The 25,336-nt window shown below is 36.0% G+C and overlaps 1 protein-coding gene across 1 annotated transcript in view; it reads left to right on the top strand.

Moving 5' to 3' along the window:
- THSD7A (thrombospondin type 1 domain containing 7A) overlaps window positions 1-25,336 on the top strand; it is a 564,048-nt gene that overhangs the window by 365,709 nt on the left and 173,003 nt on the right. Inside the window, exons 7-9 of the mRNA XM_033192934.1 lie at window positions 6,912-7,106; window positions 17,864-18,098; window positions 22,413-22,528. Of these exons, the coding sequence (XP_033048825.1) occupies window positions 6,912-7,106; window positions 17,864-18,098; window positions 22,413-22,528 (546 nt within the window). The remainder of the gene's footprint in view (window positions 1-6,911; window positions 7,107-17,863; window positions 18,099-22,412; window positions 22,529-25,336) is intronic.

Genomic DNA, 25,336 nt, shown 5'->3' with positions numbered 1-25,336 from the left:
CAGTTGATCGAGTCGGTTACTGAAGCTTGTGCATTTGTCACGTATTTCTCGTATGATGGTTTTCATCTCTGTCATTTCGTTTATGACCTCCTCTGCCTTAATTATTCTAGTTATCAATTCTTCCACTCTTTTTTCAAGATTTTTAGTTTCTTTGCGCTGGGTACGTAATTCCTCCTTTAGCTCTGAGAAGTTTGATGGACTGAAGCCTTCTTCTCTCATCTTGTCAAAGTCATCCTCCATCCAGCTTTGATCCGTTGCTGGTGATGTGCTTTGCTCCTTTGGAGGGGGAGATTCACTCTGATTTTTTGAATTTCCAGCTTTTCTGCCCTGCTTTTTCCCCATCTTTGTGGTTTTGTCTGCCTCTGGTCGTTGATGATGGTGACGTACTGATGGGGTTTTGGTGTAGGTGTCCTTCCTGTTTGATAATTTTCCTTCTAACAGTCAGGACCCTCAGCTGTAGGTCTGTTGGAGATTGCTTGAGGTCCACTGCAGACCCTGTTTGCCTGGGTATCAGCATCAGAGGCTGCAGAAGATAGAATATTGCTGAACAGCGAGTATACCTGTCTGATTCTTACTTTGGAAGCTTCCTGTCAGGGGTGTACTCCACCGTGTGAGGTGTGGGGTGTCAGTCTGCCCCTAATGGGGGATGTCTCCCAGTTAGGCTACCCAGGGGTCAGGGACCCACTTGAGCAGGCAGTCTGTCCCTTCTCAGATCTCAACCTCCGTGTTGGGAGATCCACTGCTGTCTTCTAAGCTGTCAGACAGAGTCGTTTGCGTCTGCAGAGGTTTTTGCTGCTTTTGTTGTTGTTGTTGATTAGCTGTGCCCTGTCCCCAGAGGTGGAGTCTACAGAGACAGTCAGGTTTCCTTGAGCTGCTGTGAGCTCCACCTAGTTGGAGCTTCCCAGTGGCTTTGTTTACCTACTTAAGCCTCAGCAATGGCGGGCGCCCCTCCCCCAGCCTCGCTGCTGCCTTGCCATTAGATCGCAGACTGTTGTGCTAGCAATGAGGTAGGCTCCATGGGCGTGGGACCCTCCCAGCGAGGTGTGGGATATAATCTCCTGGTGTGCCCGTTTGCTTAAAGCACAGTATTGGGGTGGGAGTTACCCGATTTTCCAGGTGTTGTGTGTCTCAGTTCCCCTGGCTAGAAAAAGGGATTCCCTTCCCCCTTGCGCTTCCCAGATGAGGTGATGCCTCGCCCTGCTTCAGCTCTCGCTGGTCGGGCTGCAGCAGCTGACCAGCACCGATTGTCAGGCACTCCCTAGTGAGATGAACCCAGTACCTCAGTTGAAAATGCAGAAATCACTGGTCTTCTGTGTCGCTCGCGCTGGGAGTTGGAGACTGGAGCTGTTCCTATTCAGCCATCTTGCTCCGCCCCCTAATTTGGTGTTTCTCTGGTAGTCTTCATGAATTTTTATAGTAATTACCTCAAGCAGATGTTTTAGTCTCTTATCCTGATAGTAAGAGACACAGTAGAATAAAAAGGAATAGTTTGGGAGAGCTCATGAGAGTGTAGTGGCATTCATGAAAATAGAAGAAACAAGGGAACATATAGGGGGTGACTTTAAAATGTCAAAATCCATGTTTAAGTTTATTAGAATAGTAAGTTATGAAAATATTTTCTTAAAGTTACATTTGTGAAGAAAGATAAATGGGAGAATACAAATATAAACATTTAACTCTCATTTTGAGTTTACAAAAATAAACCAGAGCATTTTCATTTTATATCTCAACCTCTTTTGTAGGGTATTTCAAATAAGTTTAAACAGTATGTGCTTCAGTTAAGGCCTCAAAGTAAGGTGTAAATTGCAAAATGTAGACAATGATTCATTTATTTAGTCTGTTTTATAAACTTTATGTATTTTGGCAGGTTTGGTTATAATGCCTAGACCTTTGTGGGTGAGAAAAATAAAGTTATATAAATGCAAAGTAATCCTTCCTTTGAAACCATTTATGTTTGTAAATGTATGCCAAAAAGATATTATATTTAATATTAATACACAAAGGCAAGCATGAGGAGGATTCTAAATGTTTATGACATCAATATCAAAATCTAGCTAAGAAATTGTCCTCAGAGAGACTAAAGAAAAACAAGTTGCATTGGTGTGTACCTACATCAGTGATAGAAATACATAAATCACAGTAGTGATAATCAGATGTGTCTGTCCAGATTTAATGGGATGCACACTTGGATAATCAAAGTCTCAAATAGCTCTATGGCGGGGACATCTAGTGGATGAATATGTCTTAACTGTGGGGCTGCTGATATGAAAAAATGGAATTCCCATAGTGCTAAGCAGCAAAACTTCCATTTCTCTATATAGATGAGTATAAATTAACCTGATATTTAGGTATGTGCATGTTTAATATACTCCTATATATACTCTGAAGTAATGTTATGCAAAACAGTTCTTACCCAATCAAAATAAAGTATATCTGAAACAAAATTTAATGTGAGGAAAAGAGATGAAATTATTTTCTGCTACTCTTGTAAGACCTTAAGAGTAGAGTAAGATCTTATAAGTATGATTCAATTAACCTTATAAGTAAGATAAAATTAACAGCCTGAAAAAGTGGCTGGAATTGACAAGTTATGAAGTTGCCTGATAGCCATTGACCCAACTTTTTATTTTATTTTATTTGCCTATGGTTTCCCAGATGACTTATGCCTGGAATGCTGAAGATTTAGCTTAAAAAGAGGACAGCTCCTAAGGGTTCCAATTAGCTGAGTTGATTAAAGCATTCATTGAAAGCAAAATCAAAAATGTAATGATTCCATATTCTCCTAGATCAGTTGCTGTTTGTTCAATGGCTGTGAGCCAAAACATGTCACACTGGACTCATCAACGATGCATGTCTTTGTATATGAAGCACTGTGTAACTGGCATCATGTATCACTATGTTGACAAACAACTTGAGAGTACCTGTTTCTTGACTTCTTTGGAAGCAAAGGCTTATCTATTATTTGCTGTCTTGGCATCCTCAGTTCTCCACCAAGAAGAACCCCAATCTAGTTCTAAAGTAGATTGGAGTATTGGTCATGACTCATTTCAGATCTATGTTCCTTTAGTCAAACTTCTGTTATTTGAGAAAGGTAACTTAACTTTTTGAGTCCCAATTTCTTTTAAAGTAAAAATAGTCATATCAATGTCAAAAGGTTATTGTGAGAATTAGCTGAGATGATGTATACAACATTCATACATTCTTAGCATAGTGTCTGACAGAAGATGGGCATTCAGCAACTATTCATTGAATAAATGTTTTCAGTCATGGATACTCTGTATGAAGAGATGTATAAAGAGAACCTGCACAGAGAAACAAATGCCATTAGGTATGAAGTCCAGATGAATTCGTTTTATATAGCTGCCTGTCAAGAGACAATCTGGTTCTAATCAAACCAGAAGACAATGAGTGGAGAAAAATTCTAGAGCATTGTTTCTTAGATTTTATGTGCATAGAAATTACCTGGGGATCTTTTAAGAATGAAGATTGAGGCTGGGGTGCGGTGGCTCACGCCTGTAATCTCAACACTTTGGGAGGCCAAGGCAGGTGGATCATGAGGTCAGGAGTTCGAGAGCAGCCTGGCCAGTGTGGTGAAACTCCATCTCTGCTAAAAATACAAAAATGAGCCGGGCATGGTGGTGCACACCTGTAGTCCCAGCTACATGGGAGGCTGAAGCAGGAGAATCGCTTGACCCTAGGAGGCTGAGGTTGCAGTGAGCCGAGATCACACCACTGCACTCCAGCGTGGGTGACAGAGCGAGACCCTGTCTCCACCAAAAAAAAAAAAAAAAAATTAAGGTTGTGATTCAGTGTGTTGAATCTGAGAGACTGCATTTCCAGCAAACTCCAGGGGAGGTATATGCTGGTGTCTGCTGAATACACTTTCGCAAGGCCCTAGAGTACTTGAATGCATGGCAAGAAATACCGTACTTAGATCTATATTTGTCTAGACCAACATTCTGTTTCCTACCACAACTTAAAATTTATGTATTTATTTAACAAAAAATGATTTAGTGCTTCCTACATGTCAGGCACTATCCTAGGTTCTAAGTATAAAGTAGCAAACAAGACAGATATGGATAACACCCTCATTTAGTCTAGTGGTAGTCAGACAATAAACATATTAACCAATTAATTTAAATAGGTTCTAGTGGTGATTAAAAGTCTAATGAAAATAAACTGAAGTGACTGGGAGAGTGTGTATGGTCAATGAAGTCTTCTCTAGGAAGGAGAAAATTGAACTGAAACCTGAATGTTGAGAAACAGGCTTCTGTGTAAGACCTGAAATTTTCATACAAAGTGAACAGAAAGTGCAAAACTACTGAGACAACAATGGGTCTGGTTTGCAGGAGGAAAGGGAAAAAAGTCCTTATGGCTGGAAGCTTCAACCTAAATGTGAGACAGTGATCAGAGCAGTAAAAAGGGACAAGATCATACCTGGAAGAGGTGGGGATGGTGCAGAAATCACTCTAAAACCACTAGGGAAATCTGAGATGTTGGATCTTAGATGTGTCTTAACAGCTCCACAGAGGATTAAAGGTGGTAAGGAATGATTCTACAGGAAAATACGCCTGGCTAAGCAGAACAAGTGATTGAAAAAGAGCTAAAATAAGATATGGGACACAAACTTGGCGGCGGGGGGGGGAAGCATAACTTAAAAGAAAAGTCAAAACTGCAACTGGTTTACATGACAACAAACAAAAATACATTACTTATGCCAGGCAAGCTTATCTAATGGCACCCTTGTAGCAAACTCTCCATTGCCACAGAACAAATAATATTTTTCTGGCCAGGCGCGGTGGCTCACACCTGTAATCCCAGCACTTTGGGAGGCGAGCAGATCACGAGGTCAGGAGATTGAGACCATCCTGGCTAACATGGTGAAACCCTGTCTCTACTAAAAATACAAAAAATTAGCCAGGCATGGTGGTGGGCGCCTGTAGTCCCAGCTACTGTGGAGGCTGAGGCAGGAGAATGGTGTGAACCCGGAGGCGGAGCTTGCAGTGAGACCAGATCGCACCACTGCACTCCAGCCTGAGAGACGGAGACTCCGTGTCAAAAAATAAATAAATAAATAAAATTAAAAAGAGAAAAAAATCTGAATAGAAAAGATTGAGTAACTACTAGAGGAGACATAAAAATATAACTTCTGTTAGCTATAGACTGTAGCCCCAAACTTTTCTTGCTTTCCACAGAATATTGGAAACGATAGTGAGAGATGGTAGATGGCACTATAAAAGACAGCAGTGAAGAAAATAAGATATAAGAAAGCACCCCTTGCACTAAGAAAAAGCCTAGTAAAAAAAAGACTCATCATCATTATGTCAAGTGTAAGATATTAAATGCCTTATACCATAATGATTTTCATACTCTACCTACCTACTATATATCTACTATCTGTTTAGTACACTGTTTTATTGGGATACATGCCAAACCCCAACACCAATAAAAACAAAAGAGCTCCCAGAAATGAGAGTAGCTAAATAAGAATGAATAATATAATGTTTACTCAACTGCAATTTTAATGAGCCTCCTTACTTACTAGTGAGTAAGTCTAATGATTTAAGGCCTTGCAGTGTAGTGGCTATTAACACATAGGTGCATTCCAATTGACTTCTGATTTTGTCTCATGATTCAAGTCTCTGCAAGCTAGTAGCTATTAACATGTTAGAGCATTTCCAATTGACTCTGATTTTCTGCCTTGTTTTTAAAATATATGAATAAAGGAGCGTACATTAAAATGGTGCTGCTAACTCCCCAAGTGAGAAACAGGTTGGAGTATTTTGTTCAGGAGCCAAGGAATGGCAAGGTGAGCCGCCCTTTCTCACCTGAATGCCTGATGCGAGGCACACAACTTTTATATATTCATCCAGTATTGTGATTATATTCTGTGGTAAAATAGCAGGTTAATTTTTGTTTGATTATGTATCATTTCATTCTGTTCTGTTCCATTGACCTCGTTAACCACCTATATATTAATCAACTAAACCACAGAGTTCAGACTTTTTCTCCTACCCTGTTTTTCTGTTGGTTGTTTTTGGCATTTATTAACAGCAACAATGTTTTGTTTCTCATTGGCCTTTTATGTATCTCATTTCACTCATTCAGCAAATACTAAATAAGTGTTAATTTTGGGGTGTCAAGACAAAATGAGGGAGTGGAGTGAGATGAGGCTAGGAAGAAAAACATAGCCAGGTCATTTGACGTCTTATAAACTTTTGAAAAATCTGGCCTTTATCTTAAGAGAAAAAGGAAACTAAGAACAACACTAAGCACTGGAGTGACACCATATTACTTCTGCCATTTGTTTTGTCTTGTTTCCCTCCCTCTCCAACGAGGATCACCTTAAACAGTGACTTTATACTGTTATCCCATCATTTACATTTCCTATTTCCAACTCACAATTTTTTATGAAAGAAGAAGGTTGCCAATTGTATGAAAATAACTACTCCGAGAGACATAAGAGAGTTTGTAAATAGACACCTATTAGTTGGTTCATAAAAACATATGATAGATGCTATGGATAGAGTCATTATTTGTAAATCACAGCTCATCTCCAAAAAAGAAATAAATAGGGGACATGCTTTGTTGATGCTCATCATTACAACTTAATAGTACAAGTATAAAAATGAATACTTAATGGACAGGTATCTGTGACATAAGAATCCTCTCAGCAATGTGCTTGATCTACCCATGTATGCGCCTGATAATGAAGCCTCATTTAGGGTTGTGAGTGTATATATACTTGTTCCTGGTGTTCTATTAACATCTGGCTATAGTAGGCAATTTCTCTTTTGGCTTTGTTTTTTTTTAAAAAGATAATGTAACTTATGTGGGTGCCTATCCGGTTTCAATTGCTCATTTTACATTGATTTAACAATAATAGCCGTTGATGGTCATGTCTTCCCCAGGAGAAGAAGTTGACAGACAGCTGTGCAGAGATGCCATCTTTCCCATCCCTGTGGCCTGCGATGCCCCATGCCCAAAAGACTGTGTGCTCAGCGCGTGGTCTACGTGGTCCTCCTGCTCACACACCTGCTCAGGGAAAACCACAGAAGGGAAGCAGATACGAGCACGATCCATTCTGGCCTATGCAGGTGAAGAAGGTGAGTCGCCAGCTTCAGACGCCATCTAGGTTTGTTTCAAAAGTTAGTGTACATCTTTTCTGTGTAGCCTGGATAGGATGATATTCTATGAAAATCAACTGCCAGAAATCCAGCCATCCAAGATTTAATATCTTTTGATGTGTTGAGCAATTTGATTCTGTCCCCCAAAGTTAATCTTGAAAATGGATCTCTAACAAAGGAGGAAAGACTTTTAAAAGTGAACTCATTTTGCTTTTTCCCAGCCTCCCAGGAATTAGAGATCTTTGTAAGCCAAAGTGTTAAGCCTTTAAAATGATCTAAAAATGGCTCCCAAATTTCCAGATATTTCTTTGTTTTTTATGAATTTCAGAAGTCAGTTTTATCCTTTGAAATCAAATTCTACCTTCTCATAAATAAGTATATATGTCCAATAATGTTTATTTAAAATCACCACAAGAATAGCTAGTGTTCAACTGAAAATTGCATGGGTTTTCAGTTTCTTTCAGTTTCTTGAACATAGGCTCTGAGATCTAGAAATCTCATATGTAAATTTTGTTCATTTTTAAAATATGTTGCTCCTAAATCACTTCACCCTATAGGGTGAATAAAGCATGTTTGTCACATATTCAGACCTCACTTGCAAGCTTTATTGCCAAGAAATACAAGGCTCTTGGTAATTGTCTCTCAAGATGATATCCAAATGCTAATTTGGTCTCTGTGTGACTGGGTGATATAATGTCATACTTAATCTTGTCATTCTGAAAAATAACACAGGAGTGAGAAAAGCATAAAAGTAAATCAAATTTGTTCACATTAAGGCATGTTGTTTCTCAAGAATATAAGTGTATGTCATTTAAACATTATCAAGCTAAATGACTCTTTGTTCACATTTAGCACTAATACATAATTATTTGTAATATGCATAACATTTTGTGTTTTCCTCAAATTATCGATTTGGGGGGGAGTTTTGTGTTGCCTATGCCTTTTTCTATTTTTCTCTTTATGAAGTATTTTAGTGATAGAAACACAGTGTTCCTAGTCAAATTTGCTATCTGTGTGTGTAATAACTACATAAACATATAACTACCTTGGCCTTTGCACATGAGTGTTACATGAGTAAAACAAACATTTTACATGCAAAAAAGCCAACTGGTGTGAAGTTTTAGAATGTACTTTACAGTGTTCAAAAACTTTTTCCTACCATCTTAATATATACTTAACTCTTTGCTACAAAAAGTGTATCTATTGAAAAATAGAGCCTTTTACAAAGAAAATTATATTTCTTGTGTTGTCAAACAATGACTCTAACCTTGTGAAGATTGTAGGCAGACTTCAAACTCTATCAGCTCAGATTATGTCTTGGGCTTCATTAAAATTAGATCTGTGGTCACCCTGCTTCCTATAAATTCATTATGTTCTGCAGACACTTGCTGTGTGACTATTAATGAGTGACTTTTCACCCCCGAGTCACATGGCAAGGATTTTGTCATGCTTGCAGAACTCACCAGATCATTATTCCTATAGACATGTTGCTTCACACTGAAAGGTCATGAAATGTTTAAAGGCAGAAATTTCTGATTGCTCTTTGATATGTATCATCCACTTAGCTTGAAAGGGTAGGGCCTTGATAGTTTTTAATTAAGTTTAGTGGTTGCGTTATAAATAAACCATGCTGGAAAGTTATAAATGTTTATATAGCAAATCACAAGGGCATTAATTCAAAGCATAACTGCATTTCCTATAGTTTTGTTTTAATTGACATGTAATAATTGTATATATTTATAGGGTGCAGTATGATGTATCAGTATATGGATAAATTTTATAATCAAATCAGAGTAATTAGCATACCCATCACCTCAGACATTTATCGTTTCTTTTAGCACGGACATAGAGAATCCTCTCTTCTAGCTATTTTGAAATACATAATACATTATTGTAAAACATAATTTTAAATAGAAGCCATAAAAGAAATTCTGTCAATGCTATTTGTCTCTGCTGCTATTTACCTCTGTTAATAACATTTATAAAAGCTGGTATAATTATATGAAATTTAGATTTCAAAGCCTGTTTAGTACCTATTATTTGTTGGACACTGAAACACATTTTCTCTTAGAATCTTTCCTGATTCTGAACTATTTTTTTTTTTTTTTTTTTTTTGAGACGGAGTCTCGCTCTGTCGCCCAGGCTGGAGTGCAGTGGCCAGATCTCAGCTCACTGCAAGCTCCGCCTCCCGGGTTTACGCCATTCTCTCGCCTCAGCCTCCCGAGTAGCTGGGACTACAGGCGCCCGCCATCTCGCCCGGCTAATTTTGTATTTTTTTAGTAGAGACGGGGTTTCACCGTGTTAGCCAGGATGGTCTCGATCTCCTGACCTCGTGATCCGCCCGTCTCGGCCTCCCAAAGTGCTGGGATTACAGGCTTGAGCTGAACTATTTTTACTGATTTAGGAACAGCATCTGCAGGAAGTTTTAAAATATGTTTCCCTGCCACTTAGATAACCCTTTGTAATTCTACACAAAAGTAGGTCTTTCTATTATTCCTCAAGAATTAGTGCTTTGTGTCATAAATGTTCTTAAATTTCTGTGGATCCAACACTTGACTGTGACAACTTTAAAGGAAAATGCCACATTTGAGAAATGATATATGGAGTGTTTAGACAAGAAATTATATGATTTTCTAGGGAAATAATACATAGGACAAGTCTATGTGAAATGTAGTTCTGGATTTATGCAATAAATGCTCCAACCTATACTTTCATTTTCCTTAATGAGAATGCCACCATTAAGCAATACTGAAGGTTAGATAACTCCTTGTAATTAATAAGGATAGACTAGGTTGTGCTTCAGTAATGAACAACCCAGACATTCAGGAGCTTAAAAGAACAAAGTTGTATTTATTTCTTCCTCATGGAAATTTAGCTACAGTTTTGGATAACTCTCCAGAGCAGTTTGTCCTTCATGAAATGTCACAACATTGCATCACCATATGAAGACCTGGTTCCACAATCTTCATGTGCCAGAGGAAGAAAATGCTTGAAGAATCCGTCAATTTTAAGCATCCCCAGTTAAATTCTCCCATCTAAGAGTGATTGTCATTTCTCACGTTTCATTGTTAATGTAAGTTGTATAACTATGCCTAACTTCAAGGAAAATGAGGGAAATATAATCCTACTATGTGCTAAAACGAGAGGAGTATTGACTAGTACTCTTTTCCCTGATTTACTCAGTGTTCTTATTGTATATCAGTGTGTATATATGTGTATGTATGTGTGTGTGTGTGCGTGCACATGTATATATATATGTATATATATATACATCCATAGATATATGATAAATAACTATTCCATATGGCCCCAATCCAGCAGATAAAACAGGGCTCTCCATCGTGAAAATGTTAGAATTCTTTTTGTCTCTCTTAAACGAATGACAGAATGATAGAATGGCACTTTCTCTTCCTCATACTGTACTTCTTTTCTTTCCTTTTTCTTTTCTTTTTTTTTTTTTTTTTTTTTTTTTTTTTTTTTTTTTTTTTTTGAGACGGAGTCTCGCTCTGTCGCCCAGGCTGGAGTGCAGTGGCTCTATCTCGGCTCACTGCAAGCTCCGCCTTCCCGGGTTCACGCCATTCTCCTGCCTCAGCCTCCCGAGTAGCTGGGACCACAGGCGCCCGCCACCTCGCCCGGCTAGTTTTTTTTTTGTATTTTCTAGTAGAGACGGGGTTTCACCGTGTTAGCCAGGATGGTCTCGATCTCCTGACCTTGTGATCCGCCCATCTCGGCCTCCCAAAGTGCTGGGATTACAGGCTTGAGCCACCGCGCCCGGCCTCCTTTTTCTTTTCCTTTCCTTCGCTTCCTTTTATTGCTAGGCTCTTTTTCTCCTTTCCTGAACAATTCTATCCAAAAAGCCATTTGGCAAAGCCAAGCAGCTGGGCATCTGTGCCAGCAGATGGGAGGTCTGCAGTGATCTAGAGTGGGTTGTCAGAGCCCAACTGGGTGAGGAGCAACCAAAGTGGGAAAAGAGGTGACCTGGCATGCAGTTTCAGAGCCACTGAGTGGGGTGAAGGACAGGGGGCACAGGGGTTGTATGAGTGGATAGAAGAGTGACTCAGCACTGGATGTCAGAGCATAGCAGGGTCAAGAGAGAATCCCAGAATCAAGGCAGCCAGCCCAGTGTGGAGTGTCACAACCAGACACAGTTGAGGAGGGTTTCTGTCATGTGGATGGCCTCATGTAGGATGTCAGATCATGAGCCGAGTGAGGAAGATATCTTGTGGGTATAGCCATGGAGATGGCAATGGGAGATGGAGTGTGGGGTGAGAGGGACTTGACAAAATAAGTACATGTATCTAACATAATAAGAGTCAGGGATTTTTTATTGCTGGAGAAGAGAGTTGCAAATATGTTAGGAAAGAAAACTAGTACACTCTGTGGTACAACATTGGAATTGGATGTTATTAATTTATTTGAATTCATGGTGTTCAATTTGTTAAGATAAATATAGAACAAACATCAATGTAAGTGTGCAAATATAAATACATATTATATACATATATACACATATTAGCCTCGTTCACTGAAAAGACATGAGAGCAGCAAGACCTCAATAGCAGTAAGTAGATGCAGCAGTCAGATTGTGATTTCTTATACTATTCTCCAATAAAAGAAACAAGGGAAACTTTGAGAAATGGCTGATTCCACAGCTGCGATAGAAGAAGTCCAAGATGGGCCAGGAGGATCTTGTGGTAGAAAGTAAAGAGAATGTCAAAAGGCCACAGAAGCCAAGTTGAATGTTCTCCCACTGACCACGTATGCAAACAATTTTAGTAACAAAATAATAATACTAACAGACCGTTAAATAGGAAACCAGGGATCCACACTTTATATAAATAAATAAATGAATGAATTGAATCTCATTAAAGGCATTGTATTTACATAGTCTCAAATAGTTCCCTAATAAAGTCTGACAGACACCTCCCTTAATCTAGTGACCAAAGTTAGCGTTATCAATAATGAAGCAAACCGAAATCTTGTGTCCTCAGTGTGGTATAATGAGAATATGGCATCACTTCGGCGATAACTCTGTCAAAGATGCATATATAGAATCTATTCATGAGAAAACATCAGATAAAATCTAATTGAAAGACATTGTACAAAATAATCTTTAATCTTCCAAAGTGTCTAAGCCATGAAAAGCAACGATTGAAAAACTGTTCTAGATTTAAGGAGACTAACAAAGTGTGACATCTAAATGTAATGTGTGATTCTGAACTAAATCATTTTGCCATAAAGGACATTTTGGGACAGCTGGCAAACTTGAATGGGGTCTGAGGATTCAATGGTAATAACTTATCTGTTTATATTCTCATTTTTGGATTTTGAATATTGAATTGCTTATGTGTAGGAGGATGCTCTTGATCATGGGAAGCACACACTAACATACTTAGGGTGATGGACATCTTTTCATCTTTTTCCAAATGGTCCAGGAAAAGAAAATTATTTATATCATACTTTTAATTTCACTGTAATTTTGAGATTGGTTCTAAATTAAACATGAAAAGAAAACGAATTTGTATAATTTTTTTGAGATGGAGTCTCTCTCTGTTGCCCAGGCTGGAGTGCAGTGGCCCGATCTTGGCTCACTGCAACCTCCACCTCCCAGGCTCGAGCAATTCCCCGCCTCAGCCTCCTGAGTAGCTGGGATTACAGGTGCACCACCATGCCTGGCTAATTTTTTGTATTTTAGTAGAGGTGGGGTTTCACCGTGCTGCCCAGGGTGGTCTCAAACTCCTGAGCTCAGGCAATCCGCCCACCTTGGCCTCCCAAAGTTCTGGAATTGCAGGCATGAGCCACCATTCCCGGCGCTTTCTACACAATGTTGAGTAACATTATATAACCTATTATCAGTATACAAAAATTGTCATAAAATGCTAATTACTGAAATGTCATTTGGAAACCAAATCACAAGTACTGGCAACTGGTGATAGTTAATGTACTGGAGAAGGTAAAATTAGTTCTTTACACTTAAAAAAAAAGTGTGTGTGTGTGTATCTTCGAGAGGCTTGACTTCTGATTAAATAAAATTGGCAATTCACTTTTTAATATTCTTACCTTAACATGTAAATATTGTATAAACTGTAGGAGTTGTCTCAAAAAATGTTTTAAAGTTATGTTAGGAAATTCTAAAGGGAGGCAACCTTTTAATACTTAAGTCTGGCATATTTTTTAATAGTAAATTGAACTTGAACAAAAAAATTAAAAATTAATGTTAGATTTTTAGCTTTCTCAATTTTTTGAACCTGTATTGTAGATCCTAACAAACTTCATGTAAAAAGGAAAAGATTATTTTTTTTAAATGTTTCCCACTGGGTATAACAATTTCTGTTAATTCTCATGATATAGTTAATTATTCTTACAGAACAACAAAAAAAGGAAAGAATATTTATTTTTGTTAAGTTCAATATGACCTGATAGAACTTCATCAACCAAATAGTAATGTCTTTACACCTGTCTTATACAAGCAGAGAATAGATGCAGATTGAAATAAATTGTCACTTTTTTCTCAAATAATTAGTAGTCTTCAGAAGTCATATTTTACAATGCAAAACATTGAGAAGAGTATTTTTATTTAACTTGTTCAATTTTTATAGCTAAATGATTTTAACTGTACTGACCAGGTAGTACCCATATTACCTAGAAAAATTTGAAGAACACCAGATTCATTACATGTATGCGTATATATGTGTACTCATAATTCTGATTTCTAAGTAAATACTATCACTTCCCCATTCTCCCACCATTGACCTTGAAAAGAGAGTTCTGCTTCAGTCTGTCACTACTTGACTGTCAAACAGGATTTATGCAGGCTGCACAGTAGACAGTCTTCTGCCTGTTTCTGCAAAGAAAAACTGGTGGATGGGGCTATGCTACAGCAGAATCTCCTGAGGTACCCCACAGCTAATGCTGTTCCAATTCAGTACCCCCAAAGCATATCCTTGCTAATGCACTTTTCACCCAGTAGTGCTCTGCCGTCAAAGGAATTCAGGCTACAATAGCAGGAAAAGTTAGAAGCACCTTAAAAGTATAATTTATAGTACTATGATAATAGTACTCTTCACACTAATAGCTTCTTTATAACATAAGCCTAGGCTACTTACTATTGTTGCCAATTACTTTCTGATGTGAACTGTACACTCCAATTGACTATGTCAATATTGTTAATTCCCAAGGTCACACCTGCCTGCATGCCTTTGCTTCTGTTTATTTATTTTTCTACTTAGATACTATAGTCTTTTCCTTCTTTCCCTTCCTAGAATTCTGCTTATTGAAATCTTACTCCTTCAAAACTTTTCTCAGTGCCTCTTTCAATCTGAGGCACTTTTCAGACTCCGAAATGTAGTGAAATTGTACTCTTTGAATCCCAGTTATACTAAATACCCCACCATATAGTTATTTCTTTCCATCTAGAATTATGCTCATTTGTATGCTTGTCTTATCTCCCCTACTACTTTTCCCCGTTACATTATGAGATCCTTGAGTGTAGCAGGAACTATTTTTAACCCCTGTAGGTATCCCTTGAAGCATCTCACATAAATATTGCATGTATTTAATTATTGTTTTAAACAAGGTTCTTTTTAAAAAAATTTATCGTCTAAATTGTAAGGACATAAATGCCAGAACCAGAAACATCATAGCTCTATTCAAATGCCTCCTAACAAAGCTTTTATGAACTTGATGTGGGGAGGAAAAGTCACTTTTTTATTTCTAAGAAGTTTCACATAGCAGCTGGTATTTTTATATAACCACAGGAGTTTATTTACATAGCAGAATTTTATCAAAGCCTTATCACATTATTCCCTTTGATGGAATAATAGAAAATCTAAATAGTGGTATTAGTATAAAACATATTTTTTGATGTAAGAGGATTTTTTAAATTATGACTAATTTTGTCATAAGTCACATTTTATAATTTCCCCAGTACTATGGAAGTATTCCCAGAAGCCTGGAATTATACCTTTCTGTAAATAATAGATAAATTCAATATTATACCTATCAACTTTTCTACCATAAAATTGTCCCCCAAACAACATGATGCTGCTGCAATGACTAATTACTATAAACCATACTTTCAAAATTGCCATCTTATTTTTATAATGAAGACCACACTGGGGCTTATTTGTGCAAGTATCCTGACATCAGACCAAAACTGCTGATGTATCTTAATGTGCATTGGGGCAAGAAAATAAATAACCTTTATGTCTGTAAACTTAACCACTATCTCGCAGTTCCTCAACACTTGATACTGATGTTGTGGAAGTTTTTTTCTTATTTTATTTCAAAGCCAACCAGTCAATTCCAATGTCAAAAACAATTTGGAGTTTTAAGATCACATTTTAAACAGCATACTTAATAATCACAGAGAAAATAAGGTAAATCAAGAAGCATATTCTTTGTGCAAGATCAGTACTTTTACTATTAAATATAAAGACATTATTAAAATAATTATATAAAAATATATACATATATTATGTCTATAATTAGCTTGTCTGAGAGTTAAGATTGGATAAATCTAGCACTTTGAAGAATGGGTAATAGGAGAGCTTACTTATTCTCCCCAGCCCAATTAGAATGTTTTAGGATTCATTTCTATTCAAATCCTAAACTCCTTTGTGGAGGCTTCCAGGGTCACAGAGCTGTGTGACAGAGGATAGGATATGAACTGTGGCAGAGTTTCCACCATCATGAAGCAGAGAACATTAATGAAATGCTGTTTAATGCAGGTTGTTCTGACGTTGAGTCTATGTTCAACACTGCATAAATGATTCTAAATTGCAGTTGAGTTAATGCAGGTTATTCTGATGTTGAGTCTATGTTCAACACTGCATAAATGATTCTAAATTGAAGTTGGGTTCTCGCATAAACTTTCTACTGATTTATTTGCTGAATAAAGGGATGTCTTTAATCATAAGGGAAGTGATACTGGAAGATCAGCTCAGGCTGTGGCCCATGGCTTTATGTTTGATTTGTATCCAAATCTCACTTCTTGAGCCATCTTCCATGTTAGGGTCGCTAGCTACTGAATTGCCTTTTCTTACTCATTTTTAACTTTTCAAAGCCTGCTTTTCTAAAATCTAAAGCCCACCTCTTATTATTTTCAACATTTCCTCTATTTACTCTATTGCAAATATTTGTGAGGAGCACTCAGGGTTTCCACCATTCCACATTTACAACCAGTTCTTTTATATTCTAAGATGAAGTCCAGAGGCTGCATAAGTTCCAGCAGACCAAACTGTCAATAAAGTGAGTAGTAAATTCTTCTAACATCCTGCTTTTAACGATGTAAGAATTTCTGTTTTCATAATTGTCATCAGAAATAGCACAGAGTCAACAAATTGGCCTCCATAAATTCCTCATTGTCACTATGGTCACATCATGTAAGCTGTTTGGGTTCATCCATTTAATGATTTTTAGCTCATAGAACCTTTGTGAATGTAAAATAAAATGCCACCTACAACATACTTACAATGGGGCCACCACATTTTTTAAAAGTCCAGAATAACTCTTATACCATATACTATTAATTACAAGATGCATCTGTTTTACCCTGTAACATCTCTGGAATAATTGCATCTCACATTGGAATCATTTTAAAACCTCTGTGGCCAAGTAACAGTTATGGCATAGTCATCACTGCTCGTACATGTGAACGTTGTTGTTATTCCTGGTGGAGCAATTCCATGATGCTTCTGAAAAAAAACAAAAACAAAAACAAAAAAAACTGCTAGGACCATTTGAGGAAAGAAAATAAATCCCAGTTGCTTGCTTAAAACTCTCATTGACACCTTCTGGGGCAATTAAAAATGCTACAACATCAAAACTTAGAGATGCATATCAGTATCCTGGAAGACAATTCTGGAGACAAAAGGGGAGAACGCTTTTTAAAGAAACCCTACATCGTTGGCACTTTTGACATCACAGAAGCTGATACTGAATAGGAGAAGAATACAGACTTCAGTGGGTGTGAATTAGAAAGATTTGGATTCTGAATGTAAATAAGTTTTAGAAATACCTTTCCCTTTAATGTATGTAAAAGAGCAATATTTAAAACTAACCCATAAAAAGCTATTTCAATAAGCATACAATATAAATTGAAGTAGATCAGAAAACATTGTATCATAGTTTAATTTGCAGCCATTTCTTTTTCTTTGGGATATGTAAAATGATGGTGTATTGCACAGTCAATACAAATTAGACTTGAAGAAATATGATATTGCTACTCAGTGACCTTCCCAGTAATGCTCTGGAGCATCATGAAGTATCATTCCATGTTAATATCCCTGTTTCTAATCACCCTAAAACCTAATACATTAAATTAAGCAGCATTTCAAAAACTGTAACTAAGACTTGCAACTTTGGTAATAACATTTGAAAATACACTTCATTTTCTCCATCCACAAAGTCTCAGTACCTATGTTTCTCCTGGTCAGCAATGACATGGGCCTTGTTGTATCTCATTTTCACTTTTTCTGGAGGGCAACAGCCTCTTTCTTTAAGGTCTTCCATAGACTCCTAAAGCAAGTATTATGTAACTACAGAGTTTATATTTTAAGCCAGATCATGCCAACTGAGGTAAGATTAACACGTAATTTGCTTCCCTAGCAGTGCAGCTGTGTGCCAAATAAGTGGCAGATATTGTTCTTGTCAGCCATGTTAATTCCAAAGAACAGAGAATGGTAAGGTTCCTGTTGGCACCGTATCTAATCTGCTATCATTGTCCATTTTTGTAGGTGGAATTCGCTGTCCAAATAGCAGTGCTTTGCAAGAGGTACGAAGCTGTAATGAGCATCCTTGCACGGTATACCACTGGCAAACTGGTCCCTGGGGCCAGTGCATTGAGGACACCTCAGTATCGTCCTTCAACACAACTACAACTTGGAATGGGGAGGCCTCCTGCTCTGTGGGCATGCAGACAAGAAAAGTCATCTGTGTGCGAGTCAATGTGGGCCAAGTGGGACCCAAAAAGTAAGAGCTTTAGAATGACAACAGTAAATCATGTAGCCAACTGTGCAGAGGATTGGCTCAGGCTTCACTAGCTTCATGAAATGGAACATTTTGATGCTTGTCATACCTATCCTCAAGAGAAAGATTTGTTTTGAAAGTCAGCCACTGATAAAGCTATAACAGCTTTGAGTTTTGTACTGGGGAACCATAAATTCCGTAGAAATCTATCTGGTACCTACTTTCTGTTTTATAGTAGCACTTTCTGCTTTTATTAAGCTAGTGAGACAATGAAAGAAGTGTTTGCTGTAAGCCTGGCTGATCAATAACGACAGTGTACTAAGTCCCGGCAGTGTAGGTCATCCATGACCTCCTATATACCCCTAGGCTATGGAGGCTGTCCAATCTAGCTTAATTGGGTAGAAGCCTTGTATGATCTGCCTTTCATTTCCCCTAGACAACACTATATGAAAAATACCGAAGCATACTTACTATGTCTTTCTGTGGTTAGAGTAAAAACCATTTACTTCTAAGAGAGAGCCTTGGGATAGGATGAGTGTTATTGTAAGTAGAAAAACTATCAGATTCTCAGGGTGCTTATGAGTACTGTAATAACAAGGCAAACACTTTGCTGGAGGGGAGAACAAGGAACCAGAGAGTTGGCATATTATATGTGCCTTGTGAGAAGTATAAAGAAAAACAATGGCATAACTGAGCTAATCAATTCATAGAGAAAATAAATCAACTCTAAAACAATTGAGGAGAAAAAACCTCTATTTTTCAAAACTTAACATACTTTTTAAAAATTCAAATAGCCTTAGCCATGTGAGATAAGAAATGATAAATGAGTCGATTTTTAGCATGGGTTTAAAAGTGGCCTCATATATTCTAAATACTCAGCCAAGTGGTTAAATATTGTGTGTAATCTTCAGCATGCTACCTAACTTTTATTCTGGCTAACAGTTTTCGAAATCTGTTGAAAGGATTTAATGAAAAATATAATAGTAATCTAAGCACTCAATAAATGTTAGAAATTGGTTTTTTTCTTAAGAATTTCAGCTGCTCCTTAGTGTTCCAGGAAAATGAAAATAATGTCTCTGATGCATGAAAAACTCCAGGGAAGCAAATATGAATCCCATTGTGAGATGTTTGTATCTGGCCAGGGTTCCAGACATTAGGGATATTTTGCCCCACAATTTTTGTTTATATTGCTTGAAATTAGAAAACACAGAAAACATGCCAATGAGATTTGAATAAATTGAAAGACTATTTCACATGTTTAATAGGTAGCCTCAAACCAATATTTTAATAGAAATTATGCTAAAGCTGTGATGAATCTAACTCAGGAAATTAATGTGCAGTGTATTAAAATTCAAAAGTGGTAACAGCAAGAGCAGATGTCCCAAGTCCTAGAGGATTCTGACTCTTGCTGGATCAAGAACAAAGGTAGACATATTCACTACCCAGGCACAGGACCAACCTGTTGTGATGCAGGATGAGGGTTATCGTGCTGAGCTTCTACCAGTGAGCTCATTCTGTTCCTGTCCCACAGTTAATCACGTTTCAAATGTTGCTGTCGACATTTTCCTCACTTCTATAAGCTACAAAATATTTTTGCTGAGTAATGGATGTACTTATGTACAAGCCTGTATGTGAAAGAGCCTGCTGGATTAACAGCATTAAATCAGTAGGAAGGGTATCCTGAAGTCCCACATCATACTACCACAATAATTCATTAAAAATTTGCTTTGCGCTTGCAGCCTTCATTCAGTGACCTGTATACATCTATAGACTTGTTAAATCAAATGGATGCACTTTGCCTTTAAATTCTAGAAAATCAAGCAAATACTGTGAATTCAAAAGAAAATATTGCCTTTCTCTCTACATGCTAGGTTAAATTCAGTGAATGGTTTCCAATACTAGGTATTTGAACCAAAAAATGCAAATTGAAAATTTGCTTTAAACTTCTCTTAATAAAACACATTACTGTGCAATGGTAAAGTCAATGTTATTGATCTTATCTATCCTCCCGGTAACAAACTTCAACTCCTATCACATCTGTTTAATTTGACCTTGAATAAGATTTGGGGGGAAATCGATTCCTTGATTTAAACTGCAAACACTAAATACAAACAGTACAAAGGATAAAAGAAGCATGTTGACTGAACCAATTGCCTTGCCAAAGGAAGTCCAAATTCATTTTATTGAATGTAATCTAGGCTGTATAATTTATCTTTGTGTGTTCATTTAACAACTTTGTTGTTTGTAATTTTGTTCTCCACAGTTAGCTAAGTATCTTGCTGTGACTATTTCTCAACTAAAACAGAATATTTGGAGGTTGTCAGTGATAACATTGTAAATTTCATTGATTTATTCAGGGCTAATATCTGAGGGGCATGCAACTGAGTAATGCTCTCTCATTGTTAAAGTTATAAAATTGCCTTATTGAACAAAAGTGCTGACAATCATAATTACTGACCAATAATCTCATAGTTCCAGAAGAATTAACTGAATTATATGTGGAGTTTTGCCATGTAATGTTCCCTGGTTAAGAATGCAGGTTAAATTGTAATTCTACTGATTTACAATCTAAATTGTAATAATACATTTGCTTCTATGATTCAAATCTAAATTGATTTGTTGTCCGTGACTTTGAATATTCATAGAAATTAGGAAAATTTCAGCTCAAGATAAATCAAAAAGATTATTTTTGAAATGTTGAATCTTATATATTTTAAAATTTACTTCCAAATGAACAGTAGGGTTTTGAAGTAAGAGAGGAGAGCGTGGATCTGTATAATTGAATAAAGCATAATATTTATGTATGAGAAAGAAAATTTACATAATTATAATACAAAATATGTCAAAAATGAAGTATCAGCAAAATACTACAAAGAAATTATGGGAAATAGATTAGTGATGTTGATTTTTTTTACTCATAGTTTACTTCTGAAAACCTGATTAACTTACTTGACAAAAGGCAGTTTATCTGGAACTATAAAATATTTGAATTCTCTAATATAAAGTATTTTAAAATCTTATTTCCCACTGATTTGCCAATTTATTTTAGCAAGAACTATACTAGTTGTTTAGATTATTTTTTCATTGCCTGTTAGCTTACATGGCAGGGATTTATATGGTCTCAAAAGAGAATTGCTTAGGAATCAGCATAATTTACTTGTTACTTTTAATTATATGAATGATGTTATTATATTTTGCTTTTCTAAGCTACATCTTTTTCTAGTGTTAAGGCTCATGATCAGCATTTTATCCCTAATAACAGTAGCATCAGATCATGAAAATGCAGAGAATTGGGAAATTTAAAAATTATTACTTCTCAGCCTTTTGGCTAACTAAGCTCAAGTGTAAAAAATTATATACTAAATGTATTTTGAATAAGTATATTTAAAACCTATACATCACCTTGCTATTATCTCTTAAGAAGTGAAAGCTTATATGAAGTTAGACATTTCAGTGTTCTTCATCCTTATCTTTCTCTTGTGTTCCCAATAAATATGTTTTTGCTGTTATTTTAAAAATAATAGTTAATTTTACTATAATTTATGTCAAACATACAGTATTTTTCTTTAAACTACTGATTTACTACCTTTATTTATATTCACTATTTTTATTCCAAAAAAAGATATTGTAGTTTATAAAAACATAAAAAAGATTAAATCCCATAATTTAAAACTAGGGACTAATGGAAAAGAAAACACAAATAGATACACAATGTAAAAGCAGGAATAAAGCAAAAACTGCTTCTCAGATTGATTTATACACTTTTATTATCTTATGTATTATTAAATATATAGTTCTTATTACAGTATTGTGTTTTGAGCATGTACCGTGAAAGAATACACTCCACTATAAAGTTATTCTACACAATACATATTTGAAAAAATAAAGTGTATAATAACCTGGAAACTTGTAATAGGCAAAAAGCCTATTTAGTCATACAAATATAATAGAATTAGATCCTTAAATTCATAATTGAAATTTTCACAAAATTTTTCTTAAAACAGAATATAAATACTTATTAATGGAGAGATTATTATAAGAGGATAAGGTGTAAGTGTTATATTTGTTTCTAAATAGCATCATTGCTATTAGTAAATCTGCATATCTTGCCTTGAGAAGCTTTATTGAGATCCGGTTTGAAACAATCAATTTAGTTGTATAGTTCTTGCCTGTAGCAGAAAGAAAGACTCCTGGAAGCTAAATAATACAGATGAGTAAGTTGTTTTGCAATTTTAACAGTGAAAATTCTAGAGAAATTAAATTATCTGATTTTCTGCCTTACTATTGAAGCCTAATAATTTCCCTTTGCCTTTCTAGATGTCCTGAAAGCCTTCGACCTGAAACTGTAAGGCCTTGTCTGCTTCCTTGTAAGAAGGACTGTATTGTGACCCCATATAGTGACTGGACATCATGCCCCTCTTCGTGTAAAGAAGGTATGGTCTGCAGAGTTAGGAAAGTTGTTCACCTAGAAAACCCCCTTGGTAGACTTCTGAGGTCTTCTGGCCTAGCAATGTTTGTGAGTTTTGCACAGGGCTATGTAAACCTGATTTGACATGCATGCCATAACATGTTAGTTTCCCTCTAGAAAATAACATAGCTTTCGAATCAGACAAATGAGGTTTATGCCAAAACCTGGCTTGAAATTTCATGATATGGATTAAAGTGAAGGATTCTAAATCTTATTGTATTAATAGTGTTCACTTTCACATTAGTTCTGAAAGAATATAGCATGGTTTATGTATTTTAAAATGATATACAGTGCTTTTATCAGTACACATGGCTTTCAACCTACTTAATGGCAAAAAATAACATGGGACCAGATTTGCTGCAGATTCAATTATGCAGCCCCAAGAATAGGAATAAAAGAAAGAGAAAAAATGGCCAAATTGTTTCTCTGCCAACATGTAATGTGTCATGAGGAATTTATGAATATTTATTCCCAGTTTGGCTTAGTTTTGCTTGTATTACTTACAGACAAAGACTTGTTAGTATCAAGTCAAATACTTTGATAATTATTTCTCTACCCTCTAGGACAGGGTCTTTTCTCACTGCTGATGAGAAAGGTATCAACATCCTCCAGGTGACTTATGCAATAACTGAATAAATTTTCCTGCAGTGTTACAAATGACACTGTCTCCTATTTCTTATCTTACTCAACAAATACAGATAATTTTTTCTAAATTCCCTTTATGATTTTATTTTATTCATGTTTCTTAACACTTACTAGAGAGATTCAATTAAGAGTCGACTTCTAGCCTAACAAATAACTACTTTGTCAAAATTTATTCAAATCCTTTAGGTATTATAAATTTAATAATGGATACTTTTACTGTATTATTATATTTTTATATAGTTCAAACATGATTTTTCTTTTGATGGTTTCCTATTTAATACCCTCGAAATATCAAATAAAATTAAACACAAACTGAGAAGTGATCGAAAATTATTATTGCTTTTAATTTATTTTTTAAGACAGTCTCTTGCTCTGTCATCCAGGCTGGAGTACAGTGGCTCAATCTCAGCCCTTTGCAACCTCAGCCTCTGGATTCAAGCAATTTTCGTGCCTCAGCCTCCCAAGTAACCGAGACTATAGGCACACGCCATCATGCCTGGCTAATTTCTGTATTTTTAGTAGAGATGGGTTTTTGCCATTTTGGCCAGGCTGGTCTAGAACTCCTGGCCTCAAGTGATCCACCCATCTCAGCCTCCCAAAGTGCTGAGATTACAGGCATGAGCCACTGCAAATATTTTTATTTAGGAGTCTTTTAGTGAATTTAAATAGCTTTTGGCAAATTAAAAGGAGTTATAAACATTAACTTTTATAAACATATTAATGCCATAAACTTGCTATGCAATGTCGTTGCATGACATTTTAATCCAGATTTTCTTTTCTTATTCCTTTATTTTTTTTAAGCTGAATAACATTGGTCACAGTTGGCAATAGAAATGTACTTTCTTATAGATTAATATTTTACCTATGATGGCAATTATAGGTGGCAATTGTTATTAATTAATTCAATTAAAAAGCATTATTAATTACATAGAATTAACACACATAAATTTTATTGATGCCTTTATACTTGATCTTTTGTGTTTATATAGAATATGCTCATTTATTAATTCCAAAACATGTGCAGTTACATTTATAACCAAATTGTTAATAGTCTAAAATAAATTTTAAGTGAAAATTTTGAGAGTGCAAAGACTTTGCCTTTCCCTTATTTTGGATATTTTCTTATATTGTGTAAATTACTCCTTTAAAAAAGTTGATTTGATCTAAAGTATTTCAAGGAAGTAAAGTTTTAAAAAGAACAGAAAATATTTTATTAAATTGATTCTAGAATAATCACTAATAAGAGTGAAGAATCAGAAATTTTCTCATTTCTTTAGACCTTTATTTGAAAATAATTTTGGATATTGGAATGTATCCAGGAATTAGGAACCATTTTAATAGCCTATAAATTTTTTTCTTAAGTTCTTGAAAACACATTTGTGATTTTGTTATGTATTATATACATCTGGAAAGGAAAGAAAAAATAGAGGTTTTTTACTCATAAGAAACCACACTTGAAAAGAAAATAACATGATTTTTAAATTTGTGATTTTTACAGTATGAAGAAAATGATTTACTCTTTGCTATTTGATCATTTATATAATAAAAAATGTAAAACACTGTGAAAACTCACATAAAGCACTTTAAAAAACTTCTTAGCAGATAGATGAGAATGAATAGATTGTGAATGCTACACAGGTCTTAACTGAGTCAGTACTTATTTGTGTATGTATGTATAAATACTTATTTACTGATTTCTGTATATAACTAGCACACTAATGGTCGTGTAGAGAAATTGCAGTCCCAGACATCAAGGAAGCTTTTCATTGCATTTAACATATAGAACTCTTCTGCACAGCCCAGATAATGTAAGACTTGCATGGTTCAATAACAAAATTTAATGGTAAAACAGAAAGAGCTCTAAGGAAGGGAATAGAATAATCATGTCAGAACAAATATATTAAGGAAAATCATATTGAAAAGGAGGTGCAAGAGATCTTCTTGAAAGATGGACCACATGAAAGAATTCCAAGTGAGGATTAGAGACATCAGGAAAGCCTTAAATGACCATGAGAAAGATGTGATTTTGGAACGACCAGCCCACTGGAACCCACGATGTGAAGGAAACTTTCCCAGAAGAGACTGAATATGAGAGACCATGTGTTCCAGTTGGTGCGGTGGTAGAAGG

The sequence above is a fragment of the Trachypithecus francoisi genome, unplaced genomic scaffold (genome assembly GCF_009764315.1).
Source record: "Trachypithecus francoisi isolate TF-2019V2 unplaced genomic scaffold, Tfra_2.0 Lachesis_group4, whole genome shotgun sequence".
NCBI classification, from domain to species: Eukaryota; Metazoa; Chordata; class Mammalia; order Primates; family Cercopithecidae; genus Trachypithecus; species Trachypithecus francoisi.
This window is presented reverse-complemented; position numbering and strand designations above follow the sequence as displayed.